At 38.7% G+C, this 21,050-nt stretch overlaps 1 protein-coding gene across 15 annotated transcripts in view; it reads right to left on the bottom strand.

The window, feature by feature from the left end:
- MAGI2 (membrane associated guanylate kinase, WW and PDZ domain containing 2) overlaps positions 1-21,050 on the bottom strand; it is a 1,169,121-nt gene that overhangs the window by 230,855 nt on the left and 917,216 nt on the right. For 10 of the 15 annotated variants that reach the window (XM_030558899.1, XM_030558467.1, XM_030558363.1 and 7 more), the window contains 4 exons: positions 15,987-16,044; positions 7,179-7,300; positions 6,443-6,571; positions 5,507-5,689 (listed from right to left, as the gene is read on the bottom strand). In XM_030558899.1, the coding sequence (XP_030414759.1) occupies positions 5,507-5,689; positions 6,443-6,571; positions 7,179-7,300; positions 15,987-16,044 (492 nt within the window). The remainder of the gene's footprint in view (positions 1-5,506; positions 5,690-6,442; positions 6,572-7,178; positions 7,301-15,986; positions 16,045-21,050) is intronic. The other 5 variants (XM_030558726.1, XM_030558640.1, XM_030558551.1 and 2 more) reach the window with 2 other exon arrangements.

Genomic DNA, 21,050 nt, shown 5'->3' on the forward strand with positions numbered 1-21,050 from the left:
TTGCAAAATACTTAGGATCAGACATTCTTTTGTTGCTTTATAAAGATGGTAAGAATGAATCAATGTACAGCTGCTTTGATGGATGAAAGTGACTGAAAACACTACAGCATCTTGAAATATGAGGTTAAATTAGGATTAAAGCCAGAGCCAGAGTCCATTCAATTCCATTTGTGCTAATAAAGAAAAAATAAAATCATCCAAATGAAGTCAGACTATGTGTGCGAGGTAGAGACATTGAGTTCCTGGGTAAAATTTTCTACAGAGCATCAGTGACTTAAAAATCCAACTCCTGTTTTCAAAAGTGACTTAGACACGTAGGAGTTTAAGTTTCATTGAAATTCAATTGAAATTAGGCCCCCAAGTGTCTGAGTCACTTTTTAAAATGGGAGTTAGATACCTAAAAACCTTTGAGGATCTTGGCCTAAGGCAAAAGTTTTTTCAACAAACTACCTTTATGCAAGACATTAATGAAAAACAGACTTTATTCCAGATGATTTAGAGCATTAAGGAAACTAAATTAACAACTCTCTTGTTGTTTTTACTGGTGATCAGACTGGAGAGGAGGGGAATCAGGGAGGACTGGGAGTCTGGACAAAATGCGCAGGTGACTCAGATAAGAGCAGTATGGGAGAGTCTGGAATGGATTAGGAGAAGGGCAGAGATGGGAGCAGGATGCATCAGAGAAGAGGGCAGGGAGGAGATCCATGCCTAAAGAAAAAGAATGGAGAGAAAAAGAAGATACACATATGCAAAATTGAGAAGAGAAACTGGGTAAATTTCTGGTTCCCCTGAAGTCTATGGCAAAAGCCTGGTTGACTTCAACAGGTTCAGGATTTCACCCAGGGAGAAAGGCAGAGACATGGAAGGAAGAAAGCAAGCATGTAGAGCGCAAACAGATTGTCACAGCCAGATGGCTGGCAGTCAGACCTAGTAGTCAGAACCAATGTCCACATTCATGAGACAGCAGTCAAGAGTTGGATGGATCAATATTCCAACGGGTCAGAGGCAAGAGACAAACTGGAGATCAGAACCACGAGTCTGATTTCAAGAGTCATGCTGGGTAGGGATGCCAAGAAATTAAGCCATGGGAGTGAGAAGCTCGAGGCAATCCAGAAGCACACAGTCCAAAGCAGAGTGGAGCCCAGTTGTTCAGACAACTTCCTCTTCCTGCTGCTGGCTTATATAGGGCCAGCAAGCCAATCAGCCACTCTAGTATGCCACCAATCAGACCTCAGGGCAGAGCCTCACTCTGGGTCTGGGCTTTGTAGGTCCCAGGTAAGCAATTGTCAGCTAGCTGCTGGAGGAGGGTTGGAGTGCAGCCGTTCCCATGAATCCTGTGGACCCAGGATTGAGACCCATGGATCATGACACAAATTTACTTTTGGTAATGTTTGAGGATTTAGTCACAAGGGGCTGAATACTCAAAATCAATAGACGTTAGGAGCCTAACTCCTTTTGAGTATTCAGCCTAGGGTTGGCTACCTACCATAAACAGGTTATGTGAAGGGTTAATAATAGATGTTTTGTTTTGCTTCCCCCGCACCACCACTAGTAACTTAAATATTGTCAGTAGAGATGGGCCCAAAACTAAACCCTAGGGAATGGTATTTAGATGCTAATCTAGACCCATATCTCTGTAACACACTGGTCCAAAACCTCACATCTGGACAATCACAAACTGTGTGTGATGTTTGAAATCCAGATCTAAGTTTTGCAACTCAGGTCTATCTCTGGCCTGGTTTTCACAAAATGCACAAGATGTAGCAATTGTCTTGGTACTGAGAAAGTAAAAAAAGTATGAAGAAAATGCAATAAAAACAGAAACCACATGAGGATTTGAATTCAATAATTTTGAAATAAAGGCAGATACTTTATCCAGAGTCTTGGTTAACTTATTGGGAATTTCCAGGGATTATTTTTGCCACTGGAGAGAGCTCACATTGTATAAAGGCAATAGAAACATTGAGAAGTATAAAGAAAAATTAATTTAAGAGAGATGAACACAAAGACTATAAAGTTCAAACAAAGTGCATCTTCTCCCTCAGGTTATATTACTAATATCTGGTCACATGTGAAGTTTAATGAACGACATACTTTAAAAAAATGAAAGTGAACAAGATAAGATCTTCTTCATAGTATACAGGGCATTACTAAATAATTACATATAAAATAATGTTATGTAACTTTTTGCAGTATTGCCAATCTCAAGCATCTGAAGTCATGAGGCAGGCCCTGAAAAATTAAGAGATTGGCAAAAAAAAGAGATTTTTAAAACTAAATTTGGTATTCTCTTCGATTACTTTCTGGTTATTGAGCCTTTAGGGTGCACTCTGGTCACATTTTCAAGCAGTTCTCTGCAAACAAGAGGGCTAGAAACTCACTTCTTTAAGAGGAAAGCTGAGATTCTCAAGTAATCACTTGACTCCAGAAGCCAAATAAATAGAGACTCATAATAAAATTGTGAGAGTTGGCAACAGTATGTATCAAAGGTAGTAAGTCAGGTAAAATCATAAAATTTTAATTTTTCCTTTTATCTCATAAATCCAGAGTTTCTGGCTTTAGTCACATGGTAGGCAGGGTTTTTGTGGGGAAGGATAGGCATGTGTCTCCATGGCCACTAATCCAACAAATGGCCTGACATAACATCCCTAGACCCTAGTTTTACTTATTCAAAGTGGTAGGTACACTGAATTTGCATAACTGTCCATCTTCCACTGCCAGCCTATTTGCAGTAAGGAGCCTACAATCATCATCATGGAGGGCAAATGTCAACCTTCAGTAGCAGGGAGGCCTTGCATGGGCTTCCTTGCTAAGGCATATTTCATCCCAAAACAATAAAGATCCAGCACCTATTATTGCTGCAGTAACTGCAAATCTTTGATTTCGCATGAATCTTGACTTTGTATAGACTAATAACAGCGGTCCCCATTAGATGGGCACAGTTATTACTTTGACACAAGAGGCAAGAAAAGTGTATCATAAAGGTGCTGTTTTTTAGAAACATACAAGAAAAGTACATTTATATAAAAAGCCTTATTCTTCACTCAACACTTATTTAACTTACAAAGTAGATTTGTGTCCCACAATGGTTTAGAAACAAAGGCGATTTAAAATAATAGGTAAGTGAACAATCTGTTTTCTGAAATGGCTCCAAGGAGGACTATTTGGCAGAACGTGAAGTGCAACATATCTGAAGGTGAGCAGACTATGAAAAGGGTTTCTGAGGAACAGGAAACACAGTTTAGGACACATGCAAAGGAGTGGGAATGAGGAAATCTGGGTTATTTGCTACAGACCTGTTTTATAAATCTTATGTTTTTAAATATCCCTGTTTCTCAGTTTACCCATTATAATATGAAAATAACAACACATCCCTACCTCACAGGGATGTTGTGTGAGGCAAAATTCATTAACCTGAAACTCTTGGTTTATTTTACTCAGGTGATAACTTCGATGATCAGGGAGCTGCAGGGAGTCAACTAAGGACAAAATTTAGCTCAATATGTACTTTAATGCATATACATATCAGGTTTATTGAAATAATAATTCTGTGTTTTGAAATTCTCTCTCACCTTTACTCCTTAATTTCCTTTCATTTGTGGTTTTCAATAAAATCTTCAGTACTATTTTAATGTAAGTTATTAAAAAATATATTTCTTCATAAATATCCATCTGAATAAATGTGTTTACTTATGCTAGACAATTCGTTTCACCTTGTATTTAGCAGAGACATTCTAAGTACATTTCCCAGACCTGAAGAATTCAGCTTTAAAACCTCGTCTCTTTCACCCATAGAAGTTTGTTCACTGAAATATATGACCTCACTTACCTTGCCTCTCAATAAATGTTTACAACAACCACCATCAATGTTGCAACTGACCAATCATGCAGTTTCAGTATCAGGCTCTAGTTTAGTTAAAAAGACACTCAACCATTCCACTCTGATTACTTCATAGGAATCCTGCTTCAAGTCTTAATCAAAGTATGCTGGCTCATAACAACCTGCAAAGCCCTCTGCTGCAAATTAGGCAACATGAAGATCAAGGCACAGTTCAAGAGCAATTCATTGTTTTTACTGTTAACAGGATTAATTAGTCTCTTCTGAGCATGTCTCTGATGCACCATTTCTTCCATTAATTAGCTTCTTGAATTTTAACCTTGTGTACTAAATTGCGTTTTGAGATTGACATCAACAATGTGACTAAAGTTCAAGCTGATAGAACAGTTACAAGATTTTACAAAAAATAAATCTATTTTAATTTGTTATATCTGCTGGCTGCCACTCTTTACTTGGCATCAGAAACCTTCCACCATTTTAATGGTATATTTTGTGCAAGAAGGGCATTTTAAAAATAGTCAAATTCAGAACCTCTACAATTCCTATTTGCATGGTCTTACAGAAGTTTATTTGGCCTTACAGCACCAGGTGTAGTTTGAGGTGGTATATCTCGACATGTTATGGTCCGGGTTATTCCCTCCCCCACAAAAATCTGCAGAAATGAGGACTGAGGGAGTAAATCTGCAAGGATCCCCATACAGTGTGCTCTACATGTGTGTACATGGGGCTTTTCCCTACCATAGATTAGACTACCCCTATGACTCTGCTTTCCAGTAGGGGCTCCTGCAAAGATAATATAGCCCCAGGTTTTATCTCTTCTCTAAAAATTTCTGTTAGGATGGAGGGAGAATGACATGTGTGTCCATCAGTCCTTCCTCCAGAAAAGAAATGGAGTTTGAGTCTGTGGCCTGTGTCTCCACATGCACGGAATCCTCATGGGTAATATGAGCATGTGTTGAGAAGATCATCACATCTGAGATCTGCTATGCAGATGTGAGAGAATTTTACCCTAAAGAAGTAAAAGTTTGCTTCAGAGATCTTCATCATAGGAAAATATTGTGAGGAAAAAATAAAAGTTTTCCTTTCATTTCTAGGAAGAAATACTCCAGAGAGATACTTCCCTTGGGAAATATTTTCTGAGGCAGAGATATTGCTCTTGCTCCAGAAGTGGATGAAGTCTTTGTCTAAAAATGTTTTTTGGGGTGAAAAATGTAGATTTGGTGACTCCAAAAATTTTTGCAAGTGTGTCAGTTTTGCCAAATTGTTTGTGTCAAAACAAAACAATTTTTTTCAAAAAATATTGTTTTTTCTTGATATGACTTTTCATTTTGAAATCTCCTTCAATTTTATTAAAAGAAACAGTAAACCTTTTAAAAACCTCTCAACATTTAAATGAAATGTTTCATTTGACCAAAACCAATTTTTTCTAACTTTTTGACTTGCTAACATTTTAAAACCATTTGTTTTAGGTTGACCAGAAGTGATTATTATTTTTCAGAATGGCCAGCAACCCAAAACACTAATTATTCATACAGCTCTACTTGCACCTTTCAGAATGACCGCATGAACACACCTGCTTATTTCTGCACTTCAGAAAAAGATGCTGCTCAAAATCTAAGGCTGAAGTCTGATAATTATATCAAGGAATACAAGAACCAACTTAATTACCTGTTTCCATTTTGCCATCCTGTGCTGCAGGCCCATCAGGAATTACACTCTTCACCTGTAGAAACTCATCTGGCTCATCCCCACCAATGATGGTAAATCCAAAGCCCATGTTGCTCTTCTTGAGAGTTGTGCTGAGGAAAATTCCCTTCAGTTGTGATGCATCACGGGTGAAGAGTGGTTTTTCTACATCAGTCAACACAAACAAAAAGAAAATAGTTCCAGTCAAGTCATAATATAGCACAGACTCACAACCAAAAACAAGAGAAGCAGCAGCAATAGTAGGTGGCAGTGTGGCATTTTTATATTAAAGGAAATAAAGAGAGTAAGCATTCCAGGAGAAATAAACACATTAGTGAGTCCTTATTTTATATTAATACAAAACCAACTAAGGAGGATTTTTCTATCTATGGCAGATCAGTCTTGGGGGTGGAAGGGCTAGGAATGCTCTTTGATATTGGAAATAAGTTTAGAGATAGATTGTTGTGTAGCTAAAATATTTACACAATGATAAACTTTGAACTCTTAATAATTATTCCTAGCCTATCAGTTCAGCTTTGTATACCAAATAATTTATAATTAGTTTCCCCTCACACCCCCAATAACAAAAAAAATCCATTTATATCAGTAATTCAGACAAAAGGGTAAATTCCAGATAATCTTTTCACCCCAGACAAATGGAATTTCAGTTTCTGACAAATGACATTTACAATCGGTGGGACAATTCAGTGACCTTTACATCTGTTTTCAATGTGCGTCAGTGTAAAATGTGAAAATTACCATCAGGCAAGAATAGGCCTCACCTGGCTTCCGGTGCCTCTCTTCTGTGCTTTATTTTGCCAAAAAAAGGTATGAAAAAGGTGAAAAGGTTTGTGACTTAACTTATCTCACTACTTTTACAACAGTGCAGCTTGGCTAACAAGCTGCACTTGGACATACCATACAGACTGTACATTCCAGCATTGTCCCGCCGACACTGAGACAGGTCATTCACACTGCGAGACCTCTGAGGAGCAGGATGCGGGTGAACGTGTTTAGGCCTAGGTAATGTTGATGAGGCGCTTTCTACTGTTACAAAGAAGAACAAGCCTCATTCTTTGGCTACAACCTTATGTCAAAACTTACTCATCTATCAATATTGACTTTTGCTAATACATTTCTTTCTAAGCTCAATCACTTTCACATTATCAAGATTCAGTGTTCTTGTAAACTCCTACAGCAGTAGTGTCTGAGGCTTCAATTTAAATGATGTTTGCTAGATAGGCTATCTTAGCCCACGTCCAGACTACCCCGCCGTATCGGGGGGTTAAAATCGATTGCTCAACGCGATATATCGATCCCCGAGCGCGCTTACATCGATTCCGGAACTCCATCAACCCGAACGGAGTTCCGGAATCGACACGGAGAGCCGCGGACATCGATCCCGCGCCGTCTGGACGGGTGATTAATTCGATCTTACATATTCAACTTCAGCTATGTTATTCATGTAGCTGAAGTTGCGTATCTAAGATTGATTTTCCTCCCCTAGTCTGGACGAGGCCTTAGAAACATACTGAACACCAATTAATGCTAATTCACAGACTATGTTATTTTAACCAGACTATGTTAAATCATTGTCATAAAAACAGGAAAGTATAACAATTATTTTCTTCTTAAATCTGACATGATACTGTACCTCGGAAACCTGGGGCCTGCATAGGCTTTGTTCCAAGTTCTGCGTTGGGCATGTTATGCTGCTGTAGCTTCCTTTTTGCTTCTAGGACAGGATTTTCAAACTGTGTTCTTCTATTTATGTGGCTGAAAAAAATTGGTAATGATTAAAAATTGAGTCCATTTTGTGAAAAATTATTATTTACTTCATGGGATCATCATCATGTGGGTTACCTGTATGTGGCTGGATTGTGCAACCTTTACTCCAGCTTAATAAACAGTTACTCACACAAGTAGTCATGTTGTAGTGAATGAGAACGCACAAGTTAGTGCTCATCAGTGCAAGTGCGGTATGCACAACCTAGCTCGTAGAGGAAATAATTGGGAAGTAGAACACGTCTGGAATTTTTTGACAAAACATTTTTTCTTTGGAAAATGCCAATTAGCCAAAACTGAAACTGTTCATGGGAAAGGGTCAGTTCTGACAATTTCTTAGTTCAAACATTTTTGGAAAAAAGTTTTGAAATTATAAAAAATGTCCCATTTCAACATTTTCAAGATGATTTTTTAAATAATTATATTAAAACAAATATAAACAATAAAAAAGGCCAAAAGCAAAACAAAACAATTCAAAAGTGTGAAAACTTTATGTCGCAATTTAACTTAAATTAAAAAAACATAATTTTCATTTGTGAAAATTTGAGTTCTACCTATTCCTCTCAATTCACGATAGGAAAAATTTTCATTAAACTTGAAAATTTTCTCTGATTGGTACAACTGTTTTCTTCCCAGCTCTATCTGGAAGTTCTCTGTCCTTTAAACTTGCTGCACTCTGCTGTAAGTGTAAAGTTTCAATTAGTGCTGTCACTTAATCACAGTTAACTCATGTAATTAATTAAAAAAAATTATCGTAATTAATCACAGTTTTAATTTCACTGTTAAACAACAGAATAGCAATTGAAATTTATTAAATATTTTGGATGATTTTCTACATTTTCATATATATTGTATTCTGTGTTGTAATTGAAATTAGAGTGTATATTATTTTTTATTACAAATATTTGCACTGTAAAAATGATAAAAGAAATAGTATTTTTTAATTCACCACATACTAGTACTGTAGTGCAATCTCTTTATCGTGAAAGTGCAACTTACAAATGTAGATTTTTTGTTACATTACTCCACTCAAAAACAAAACAATGTAAAACTTCAGAGCCTACAAGTCCACTCAGTCCTACTTCTTGTTCAGCCAATCGCTAAGAGAAACAAGTTTGTTTACATTTACAGGAGACATTGCTGCCCTCTTCTTATTTAAGTCACCAGAAAGAGAGAACGGGTATTTGCATGGCACTTTTGTAGCCAGCACTGCAAGGTATTTAAATGCCATATATGCTAAACAATTATATGGCCCTTCATGCTTTGGCCACCATTCCAAAGGACATGCTTCCATGCTGATGATGCTCTCTAAATATTAATACATTAACTAAATTTGTGACTGAACTCCTTGGGGGGGAATTGTGTGGCCCCTGCTCTGTTTTACCCCCACTCTCCAATTTAATTCATATTATAGCAGTCTCAGATGATGACCCAGCTCATGTTCATTTTAAAAACATTTTCATTGTAGATTTCACAAAACACAAAGAAGGTACCAGTGTGAGATTTCTAACCAACCTAAGGTTTAAGAATCTGAAGTGCCATCCAAAATCTGAGAGGGACGAGCTATCGCCTGCAAATGTAAACAAGCTTGTTTGTTTTAGCAACTGGCTGAATAAGAAGTAGGACTCAGTGGACTTGCAGGCTCTAAAATTTTACAATGTTTTATTTTTGAATGCAGATATTTTGTACATAATTCTACATTTGTAGGTTCATCTTTCATGATAAAGATATTGCACTACAGCACTTCTATTAGGTGAACTAAAAATACTATTTTTTTGTTTGTTTTTTTTACAGTGCAAATACTTGTAATAAAAATAACTATAAAGGGAGCATTCTGTGTTGTAATTGAAATCAACATATTTGAAAATGTAGAAAACATCAAAAAATATTTAAGTAAATGGTATTCTATTATTGTTTAGCAGTGCGATTAATCGCACGATTGAGATTAATCTTTTTAATCGCTTGACAGCCCTAGTTTCAATCTACGTGACTATATGCTATTCTGCAATATCACTGAAAAATACTCCAGCAACACAGTTTTTCAAGTTTTCACTACATGTGATTTCTATGCATGATTCCAAGAAAGAAACAGGATGGTGCTTGTCATAGTGGTCCTAGATAAGCTGAAAACAAAATTATTTGTTTATAATGAAATAGAAATCTTAACCCCCAAAGTGACTGTAGAGGCAAATTGTTTAACAAAGTAACGAATCCATTATGTGCTGGATTCCCAAAGCAGCAAACAAAATTATACTAAAGATGAAATTTTAACACTCTATTATATTTCTGTTGTATTTTATAAAAGAAAACAAGGGGAACAGTGCAGAAACTAATTCATGTAGTATGAGAGCACTGAAATATGAAAAAATGTCATTGTAATGCCATAACTTCTCTCTTAATATGTAACATTTCCCATGGCCTATTAGCATGTGTTCTTCATTGATACTGTGCCTTTAATAGCCTGTATCTCATACACAACTTTCTCCCATACATTATGTTGCAGAGCATGTTATCAAGAGGATACATTTTTTATTGACGAGGGAACAAATCCAGCAGGGTGGGGATCATCTCCTATGTCACGTGGCATGCTTCTCCTGATGAAGGAAGAGGGTTTGAGGGCACTCAGAATCAAGCAGAGTTGGGCGATTAGCTAGATATTCATCTGAAGTTGTTGAATGTGTTGTAAATTACTGTTGCTCCAGAGAGGTAAATATTTATGCACACAGGACCAGGTTTTCCAAAGACCTCTCAAAGAGAGCTGCAGGGAAAATCTGGTCCTGATTGTGGATGCTAAACACTTGAAGATCTGACCCTGAGCTCTCTTAGAATCAGGGACTGTAAAAGGTACTGAGTACATGTAACTTCCATTGAAGTCACCTGCCTGATCCCATGCTAAGCAATTCTCAAGGCCCTACCCTCGAGGCAGCGTTATTTTAAAAAAAAAATTCCAATGTTCATTAAACCAAGGGAATAGAAGGGATACAGCAATGTATCCTTAGGTGACCTAATATACTTGGTAATCCAAAAGGCGATGTCAGGTGTTCGTCACCCAGAAAAGATTTCTATTGAAGTCAACAGGGACATTTGTTTTAAAGAGTGAAAGTGAAAGAAAGTTACCAAACTTTAAAGCTGCTATCTACTTAACAAAGTCATCACTTGGAAATGCGGTGGTTAATAATAGGTAGAGCTGCAGGTTTGTGTAATGGGAGACACTCACTTCTTGTGAGTGCCTCTTAGAGGCTGGGTGTGGTACTGCAGGCCTTTCCTGGCATCCCCTGTACGTTGTTAGCCTTGCTTGGTGGGTCTTCAGTGTCTCAGCTCTCTGGCCACATCTCACAATTGAAGTCCAAAACAAACACAACATTCTTCAAATCCCAGGCTCAACCTGGACTCAGCCCCTCCTTCCTCAGGTGCCTTTGCTCTTCAGCCCCTCCTAGGCGACTTGGAGTCTCTTCCTGCTCAAACTGTCTGCCCTCAACAGGTTATCAGCCCTATCTCTGGGTCCTTTAAATCCAGCCCTTTGCTTGTGCTTCTAAAGGAGACCTATGGCTTAGGTCACTTTGCTAGCAGGGCTGCCCACTACTCTGGGTCCCAACTCCGGGCCTTGTAAACAGCAGCCATGTACAGTTGCCTCTGTTTCACTGTGGCTATTTCATGGGACTTTTCCCACATAGTTCCATTCTCTTCACCCTTAGCTCAGGGCTGAAGTTCTCAGATCCTCTCTCCGTCAGGTCCACTAAATGCAGCCCATCAACCCCTCTGGCCAGAACTGAGAACCCTTTCTTGCCCTTCTAGTCCCAGCCAGAAACTGACCTGCAAAGGCCCTGCAGTTCCTTTTATATGAGCTTGCTGGGCGCTGATTGGCTACTTCTTTGTAACTTTTCTAGGCAGGACTAGAGGACCCACCTTTGTTGCTCCTTTCCTGAGGTGAGGTGTGGTAGAATCATGAGGCCTCCAGCAGGGAGCTTCAAAGGGCCAGGTGCCCACCATCACAGTTTGGCATTAGATGGAGATGGTTCTAAGTTACTACAGAGAATTATTTCCCAGGTATCTGGCTGGTGGGTCTTGCCAACATGCTCAGGGTTCAACTTATCACCATATTTGGCATTGGGAAGGAATCTTCCCCCAGGTCAGATTGGCAGAGACCTTGGAGTTTTTTTTTGCTTTCCTCTGCAGCCTGGGGCATGGGTCAATTGCTGGGAAAAGCTAGAGTAAATGGTGGATTCTCTGTACCTTGAAGTCTTTAAATCATGATTTGAGGATTTCAGTAACTCAGCCAGAGGTTCGGGGTCTATTACAGGAGAGGGTTGATGAGGTTCTGTGACCTGCAACGTGTAGGAGGTCAGACTAGAGATCACAATGGTTCCTTCTGGCCTTAAAGTTTATGAGTCACAGTGGTAAAAAAGCCACAGATATAATGGTTTCTCTGTTTGATCGTGGCTTTCCTTTGTGTCCATGACTTCAATAAAGCCAGTGCAGAGGGGAGGCCCAGGGCTGGAAAGCAAGCCCACCCTGGCCCGGTGAGGAAGGGCTGGCAAACAAGCCCACCCTACACTCATCCCACAGCAGTGGCTTTTGTCCCACAGGATTGGGCCTGGCTCCCTGTTTTGGACAATGCAACCCTGTGCATGAGGTCATAGCGCTGCACCTGTGTTGATGATGTTAGTATGGAAGTCAGCTGGGAAGTGGAGTTGGAAAAGGCTGATTTAACTAATGTGGCCTCAAATGCTGTTTTATGTTTTCTTAAAAAAACATCCAAATATTTCATCTCGATACTGAAATTGTGTTTAAAACAAGTATTAATGGACACCTTTATTGAAATGAGCATCAAAATGTACGATTTAGCTACTTTTTTTCTTAAAGACAAACAGAATTGCTGAGAGAACATGTTATTTTCTTACATAAGCAGTAACAGAGTGCCAGATAGAAAAGATAAAGAAATATTGCACAGTTGAGGCAGGATGCACAGTTTACAATAAGTATCCATCTGGTTAGTTTAGCTGTCCTATTAAGGAGACCATGTTTGAAAATTGAGCTCCATGTTGTAGTTAATCAACCATAAAGGGAGAGATGCTCTTTTTTTGACTGGACAGCTGAAAGGGCCAGCACAGCATAATCATTCTGTGTGGGGCTGTGGAAGGAAGGCGGCTAGCGTTTAGTCTTTAAATCACAGGCACTGTTAGAAGGTTGCACAGAAATTGACCCAGTCACAATAGAAAGTTTCATTTACACAAGTTAGTGCAAAATGTTCATCCCCTGCAGATAAGTTTGGATCTGCAATAGTAAGGTGAATTAAGAGCATATCCATCCATTGAACTTTACTTATCAATAACTGAGAAAAGCAGCAGCATCTGGCCTCTCACACTCTAGAGAAAATTGCAAATATTTTGTGCTTAACTGGGTGCTAAGAATCCAAATACTCCTTATGGCTGACTACTGCAAGGTGTTACACTGAATCTGATTACTTCAGTGGTTTATTCCCACAAACTGCCCCACTTTATTTTAGAGAGATACAGATGTTCTAATAAGTGGAAAGTAGGATATTCTTTCCTTGACAGTTTTAAACTGATTCCTATAAAGTTGGATTGGATTTGAATATGCAAAGGTTCATAACCTAACTTTTCATGATTTATGCATTTTATAACTTAGTTAAAAGAGTCTATTGTAATGTGATTTCATCTAGTTAAAAATGAAGTCATCTGTTAAATGCTAGTAATAAAGGAAGGTGTAACACTGTCACTTTTTATAATGAAAAATGGAAAACAATTTTCACTACAAAATTATTGAGCTTAGAAAGCAGATGAAAATACAACTCCTTATATTGACTATAAAAGCCTTTATAAACCTAGTGCTGTTGCACTTTTAATGTCGGTCTATGAACATCCGTTCTACTATTCAAGATCTCTGCGAGATCCCATTAAAGCTTTTCTATTACAATAAGTACAGTATGTCTTTAATGTATCCTTTCCCTCCCTTATATTTTGTCTGTGAGATGAGTGAATTTGGCAACAACAGCCTAAAAACACAACTGCATTGCAGCATTTGGGGCAAAGAGCCTGTGTCTGCCTGACTGAGGGTGGGCTTAAAATGCAGATAACTACATGCTCCATTTTGGTTCCATTGACTATGTAATGGAACTGCATAAGCCTTATCACTGCCAGAATGTTTTAGGCAGTAGTTAGCTCAACGGAGATGCCTCAGTGACAGTTTAATGCACAGGAATTGCACAACACCTGTTAGCCTTTAAAGTACATAGACACTTGTGCAGAGGATCATTAGTCATTACCAGCAGCTGTACAAAAGTATATCTGGGAGATATGAAGAGGATTATTATAAAGAGATATGTGAACACCATCATTTATTACCCAGGAATACTATAAAAACCCAAGCACAAGGACAGAGAGGCAATTTCTTGGCATTATTCATTATATACAGGGCTTAAAAAATCTACTCACCTGTTTGCTTGGGGTAGGTAGGAATTTGGACAGGGTGAGTGAGTTGGGTCAGGGGCAGAGCTGATGGCTCCTTCACCTTAGGGAAGAGGACAAGTTGGGGAACATAGAGACCCAGGGCAGCTGCTGCTGCTTTACAAAGAAGTCAGCAGGACAATGGCCCAAGTGCGGCTTTTGTTTTTGTGATGGGGTATACAAACCCCATACTGGACCAAAAAGGGTTAAAGGACAGTACTGGGCCCAGGTATCCCCACCCTTGACCCCTGGAGAGCGCGCTCCAACTGGAGAAGTGGTTGAAAAGAGAGCAACGCAGCTCAGAAGGGGGAAGGCTGGGGAGAAGGAGAAGACTTACCCTGAAAGCTCCTGACAAGGATGCTGGAGAAGCCTTCCTGAGGGGAGTGAGGCTATATGCTGAGCCCCAGTTTGGGCTGACAGTTTGGTTACCTTTCCTTTCTCTTTATACCTTACCTGGGACTAACAGCTGGGAGAGAAAAGCAGTGGTAGGAAGTGACCCAGGAAGGGTAACTCAGAGGGAACCGTTGGTGGCCAGATATTGTTGACTCTCTTAGGGCCCTGGGTTGGAGCCTGGTAGAGTGAGTGGGCCTTGGCTCCCCTACCACAGCCTTCATTACAGGAGAGACTCAAACCACCAGTACTCCTCACCACACCTCTGAGTAAAGGAGGACCAGGACCAGGCCTGGCCCACTGGAGTGTGGGGAGCACTAGCTGTACTAACCACTAGAAAACCCAACCCAACCCACCAAGGACTCCTGGTTTTTTGTTTTTGTTTTGGGAGGTATGGAGGAGCAGGAGAAGGAGCCCAGATGCTATGGCTCTTTTATCAGCTGTGGAAGGGAAGCCTTAAAAACTTGGCTCCTAAATTCTCAAGGATCTCAGAGGCACCCTGCCATCCTCCTGCCCAAACTGATGGCAACAAGGCTCTGCACTGCGGTTTGGAACTAGGAAAGCATGAGAGCGGGTATATCTCCAAAATGAGCCAGCATAAATGTAGTGTTGGTATGGGATCAAGAGACAACAGGGTATCAGAGAACTATGTGATAAGGAAACTGTAAAACACTGTAATTTGTACTGAGTAACTCTGGAAACAAAGTGAGGCTCTCAGTGTAAGGATCTGAGTTTGGGTTTTTCTTTTCAAAAACCTTCTTCTGGAAGATCTTCCCTCCAGAATAAATGGATCTGCTATTTGTTTCATAGATTTTTGTCTGGTGTGCTTGCCCTTTCCCTCAATTAGATGAGCTCTCAATTCACTATCTGTGGGCTGTGACCAAGGGAAAGCGAGTTGTTAGTTTCTGGGATTGATTCTCCACGGCCTTATACCTTGGGTGGTCTATGACACCTGTGCAGAGAGAGATTATAATTCTATTATTTTGATTAGATATCATTTTATTGCCACTTTAGACTCACTTTGCACAAGTGTCAATGGCTACACAAGATAAAAGGCAGAGGAGAAGCAAGCCCTGTTTTCATCTCTCTTAATTCTTGGGTATTTTATGTAAGCTCGAGTTAAGTAGACTAATAACTTACATCTATTCTTTTGGGTAGTAATCTACTTTACCCCATTGCACAAAGACCTATACTAAATGGAAGGGAGAAAGGATCTCATCTCTATTTTGTACACACACCACGTTCTCCTGGAAAAATGCAGGCAGGGATTGTGCCATTAAAATAATAGAAAATTACATTCTCCTTTTCTACCTGTGCCTTTAGGTGCAAAATTACAATGCCATGAGTGAGCACAGAAAAATTTCACATAAGATACAACCTGCACTCATATAAAATAATGTGATTCTCAAACTTACCACAAAGTAAGACTACTCAGAAAAGTATTGTTATGAAGCAAAAATGATTAAGTTTTATTCTGTTCCTGGATTGGCAAGGATCTGCACCTTGTTTGATGTGTCTAAAACTTGTTAAACAGAAAATAAAACACATTTGATTTAAATGCTCCCCTCAACTTCCCCCCAAATATTTCTGGAATACACAGGATGAGATCAGGGCTCAAGAAGTGACAGAGTAACCAGTTTGAAAGATACTGAAAATGTTCAGTCACTTTAACTATATTGGAGTCTGATAATTCCTGCATAATCCGAAGTCAAAGGGGAAAATAATTATGCCCACACCTTTCCAATTCAAACATTGCACAGGATATTAATATCAGGTTATGAAATATTAACAGCAAATTAATATTGAAGTTGGGAACTTACTCAACATAATAAGTGCCATAAATGGGATCATCAATTTTCTCCCAGCCATATGGAAGCTCTGAAAAACAAAGAGTTATCTCTCTCAGTAAATACAGCACAAAATACAAAGATTTCTAGTAATGAAAAAGTAGAGTTTTATTGGGTGCTGAGTGTAGCAACTGGATAGCAAAGTTGAATATAATGCTCAAAGCCAATGCCAAGTTTTAGACAGATGCCATGGCAGTGGCAAGTAGTAGTGACCTGAAAATTGGCATGCCAACCCAGAATTCTCATTCTTTAGAACAATGCATTTTAGTTGAGCTACTTTTTTATTCTGCAGACAGCCAAGCCAACCAGCAATAGCAGCACATCATATATAATTTTATTGCCCGGTGATAACGTTGGGATTCTTCTTCCAAAGGTACATAGAGCATACAGTTGTATTTATTTAAAGGGAAGCTGTCAAAGTAAAAATCATATTAAAAACTCCCAACTGTCCCAACACTAACCAGGACTTAGAGTATTACAACTGTAGTCGGGAGCGCAAAAAATCAAACTAAAAAAACCAACTCCATGGAGTGAATAATCATTAATGCCAAGGCAAGATAAATTTGATGGAGGCTTTGACTCACAAATCTATAGATATTCCTAACCTATTCCTATTTGGAGTGGGAGTAGATGAGGGAAGAGTATGTGGTCCTGTAGTTAAAGACTGAGGTTGCACTGACAACCTAAAGTCTCTGCCCTGTACATTGGCCAAACTGGACAGTCTCTACGCAAAAGAATAAATGGACACAAATCACACGTCAAGAATTATAACATTCAAAACCCAGTAGAAGAACACTTCAGTCTCCCTGGTCACTCAATAACCAACTTAAAAATGGCAATTCTTCAACAAAAAAACTTCAAAAACAGTCTCTAACATGAAACTTCAGAACTGGAATTAATTTGCAAACTGGACGCCATCAAATTAGGCCTGAAGAAAGACAAAAACTAATTTTCCCCTATAGTTACTCACATCTTCTTGTCAACTGTTTGAAATGGGCCACCTTCATTACCACTACAAAAGTTATTTTTCCTCCCTTGGTATTTTACTGTTAATTGAATTGTCTCGTTAGATTGACCCCCCTCTTGGTAAGGCAACTCCCATCTTTTCAGGTACTATGTATATATACCTGCTACTGTATTTTCCACTTGTCATGGTATGACCCCCACTCTGAACCTTAGCGTCCAAAAGATGGGGTACCGGCATGAATTCCTCTAAGCTTAATTACCAGCTTAGATCTGATAGGCTGCCACCAACCAGGACTTCCAGTGCCTGGTACACTCTGGTCCCCCCAAAACCTTCCCAGGGGACCCCCAAGACCCAAACCCCTTGAGTCTCACAACAAAGGGAAATAAACCATTCCCCCTCCCTCCTTTTTCCCTCCCAGATCCTCCCCTCCCTGGGTACACTAGGAGATCACTGTGATTCAAACTCCTTGAATCTTAAAACAGAAAGGAATGTCACCTTCCCCCCTCCTCTTTTCCCCTCACCAAGAGGCAATACAGATTCAAGCTCCATGAATCTAAAACACAGAGGAATTCCACCTTTCCCCCTCCCTTCCCTCCTTTCTCCCACCAATTCCCTGGTGAGTACAGACTCAATTCCCTTGAGCCTTAACAAAGGAAGAAATCAATCAGGTCTTTTTAAAAAAGAAAAGCTTTTAATAAAAAAAAGAAAAAGTAAAAATTGTCTCTGTAAAATCAGTTGGAAACTGTTACAGGGTCTTTCAGCTTATAGACACTAGAGAGAAGCCTCCCGCCCAGCACAAATTCAAATTAAAATCCTTCCAGCAAAATACACATTTGCAACCAAAGAAAACAATCAAAAGACTAAAACCGCCTTATCTACCTAGTACTTACTATTCTAAACATATAAGAGACTGTATCAGAGAGATTGGAGAGAAACCTGGTTGTACGTCTGGTCACTCTCAGAACCCAGAGAGAACAACGGACAAACAAACAACACAACACAAAGGTTTCCCTCCACCGAGATTTGAAAGTATCTTGTCTCTTGATTGGTCCTCTGGTCAGGTGTTCCAGGTTCACTGCTTGTAACCCTTTACAGGTAAAAGAGACATTAACCCTCAACTATCTGTTTATGACACCACTCCATGCATCTGATGAAGTGGGTTCTAGCCCTTGAAAGCTTATGCCCAAATACATTTATTAGTCTCTAAGGTGCCACAAGGACTCCTTGTTGTTTTAACCTAAAGTCTGACATTTCTTAGCTTTGGAGTGCTTGACTTTGCAACCTTACCACACTTTTAATATAGTTATTTTGAATGTAGTAAGTCTATAAACCTAGGTCAGATAGAATCATCATAGTTCATATGCAATGTAAACCATTGGCCTAGTATGAGGTTCACTTGCATGACTTGTACTTAGCCCTTTGTTTCACGGCTATACTGTGGCGATTCACCCCTTGATGTACTATAAAAGCCTGACAGAAAAGAAAGATTTAAATGACAAAGAGTGAGCCTGAAAGAGCTGCAGATAAGAACAGCTTTTAAAAATATTCTCTGCTGGATATCTCTCAAACAATCACATCTGAAATAGTAAACATTGGTTCTGCTCTGACTGAACCTGTTTAGACTGCTATGGCATCTTAATGGGTAGGCAGAATTTCTGGCAGCAGTACTTCATGGGCAGATCTTCCTGTCACACTGTCCTGTGCAGGAGTTTCTGCTTTGACTGTCTTTGAAGCTATAAAGAATGAATAATCCTCCTGTGAAGGCTGGCAGATGGTATTTAATTCAAAGAGGAACTCCACAGATGAGTAATTTAAAGCTCAAAAGCCTGTACCTTAATTTTCTTAGTCTAAGTTTTTCTACTATGACCATAATCAAGTCTTTCTAAAGTAAAAAGAACCTTTTTTGGCAATCTGAATTTGAACAAAGTTTGTGTCTCTTTTCTGAGGTTATTTTAAAATTGCAATAGCAAATGCAGAAATGCAAAACAATTTATTTAAATAATAAGGTGATCAATAGTGGAAGGTCCTGGTTGTCCCCTCCAGACACCTGACCTGAACTTTAAAACAATAAAAGAGACTGATTCTAGAAAATCCTTTACTGGTTTCACAGAGCCCTGTGCATCTTGGCACTTGATTTAGGGAGCCTGGTCCATGCTCCATGAATATTCACACAACATAGCAAGTAATGCATAGGTCCTGTGCTGACCATCAGTACAGAGGTGAATTTTACCTTCAGTGCATATATGATCAATACAACTCATATTTATGTCTTGCTATGAAGGCTCAATGCTTTGCTTTAAAAAGTTCCTGCTCACCTGGGACACAACAATACAAAGGATTTGCCTTACAAACATAGACACACACTTTATTTTATTTGCATCCTGTGAGGCTTTCCTATTCCAATGTATTGTGTTAACTTAATGATAATAAAGATACTCTCCAGGAGAGAGCAAATTAAACAGGTAGCTAGTAAATATTTATATTTATATAAATATATATAGTGTGTAAGTATATATATAAAAATAAGCAACTCTAACTGTCATCAGGTTTCTTCCATTTGTGGAATCTTTTCAAAGTTTATTGCAGTGAACTTTTTGCTGGAATTGGAAGTACCCTGTTTCTCTTTAGAGTTATACACTCTTAAGATTATACCTAAAGAACTTAGATACAGTGGCTGTATTTTCTGTGAATATACAAAAATAATGTGATTATTTATTATTAGCCTATTCGTCCATGTTTTTCTAATGTAATGATGCATAACAGTATTTGTGAACTAGCCCAATTATTGATATTTTAGATGGACAATCCCATTTTCTAGTGTAAAAATCTGTAAAAATTTAATGAACTGGGCATATTATAGAGAACCCATTTTATTTTTTGAAATGGATGGATTAAATCACTAATTATCTAACATCACAGCATAGTCATTGATTCAGAACAAAATGAAATTTAAAAATTACCTTTGTGTATGATAACCATAGATATAAACTCTATACAAGGGTATGCCCTAATTTCATTCTTCCATTTGAGATGCAGCCTGAGAGCTATGTTTGATTAAAATTCTACACAGACCAGTCAAATGGATTTGCCAGAGCGCAAACGCTGCCAGCTGAAGTTTGCAAGATAAGGTTAGCAGAGCATAGTTTAGTGCATAGCTGTTGTTAGAAGAATCTTCTGATACATTTGCTTTAAGCAGCCTCGTGATTTTTTTCCCTGTCATTAAATAGTGGCATCTATTCTTTTTTCACTGTGGAACTGCAAGATTACACGCAGGCAATACTTTCATGTTTCATAAAATAGCAAGCTAGACATTTGAACAATGTTGGATGTGTGCATTTGCAGTTATTCTTCATCATTTGGTTCACTGTGTTTGGTGCTGATTGTCAGGGATGGGAAGCAAGCAGTAAACATTTATAAAAGGACATTATTATAAACACAAAATGAAAAAGGCTACTTCTCACAACTGTAATTTGAGTTGGGAAGATAACTAACTTACATTGTGCTTTCCAATTTTCCTTTTGCAACAATGGGATATGAAGTTTTATAAACTTTACATAATTTCTGCAGCCAGCAGCATCACAGAAAGAACAATATTGTGTCAAAGATCTTTGCATTAATGAGACAAACTCTACTCCTTTTTATGCTTCTGAAACACCATTGATTTCAGTGGGGTTACCCTGGGTAACATAGGGGAAAATTTAGTTCCATGTTGTTTACTTGGTCTTTTTAAAATTAATATAATATTTCACCTTCAGGGTTAGCTCAACATTCTGATGGGATTTCTTCATAGCAGAAGCTATGCAGCTAGCGATTGCTTCAAGAAAATTTGTAAAAAACATAAAGGTGAAAACCAGCAATAGTCTTTTGCAGGGTTTGGACAATACAGATATCAAGTTTGGACACAGAAATTCCTCTTTTTGTGACCATATATGTGCTGGGTATGCAATATATGCACAGTGTAAATTGGCCATTTTACATTTCATCCATTGTCAAAAAAGTAGACTCCAGCTAGCAGCACAGTGATCATTGTCAGTTACAACAACAACAAAAAAATCCAAACGACATAGCAA

The sequence above is a fragment of the Gopherus evgoodei genome, chromosome 1, assembly GCF_007399415.2.
Source record: "Gopherus evgoodei ecotype Sinaloan lineage chromosome 1, rGopEvg1_v1.p, whole genome shotgun sequence".
NCBI lineage: Eukaryota > Metazoa > Chordata > Testudines > Testudinidae > Gopherus > Gopherus evgoodei.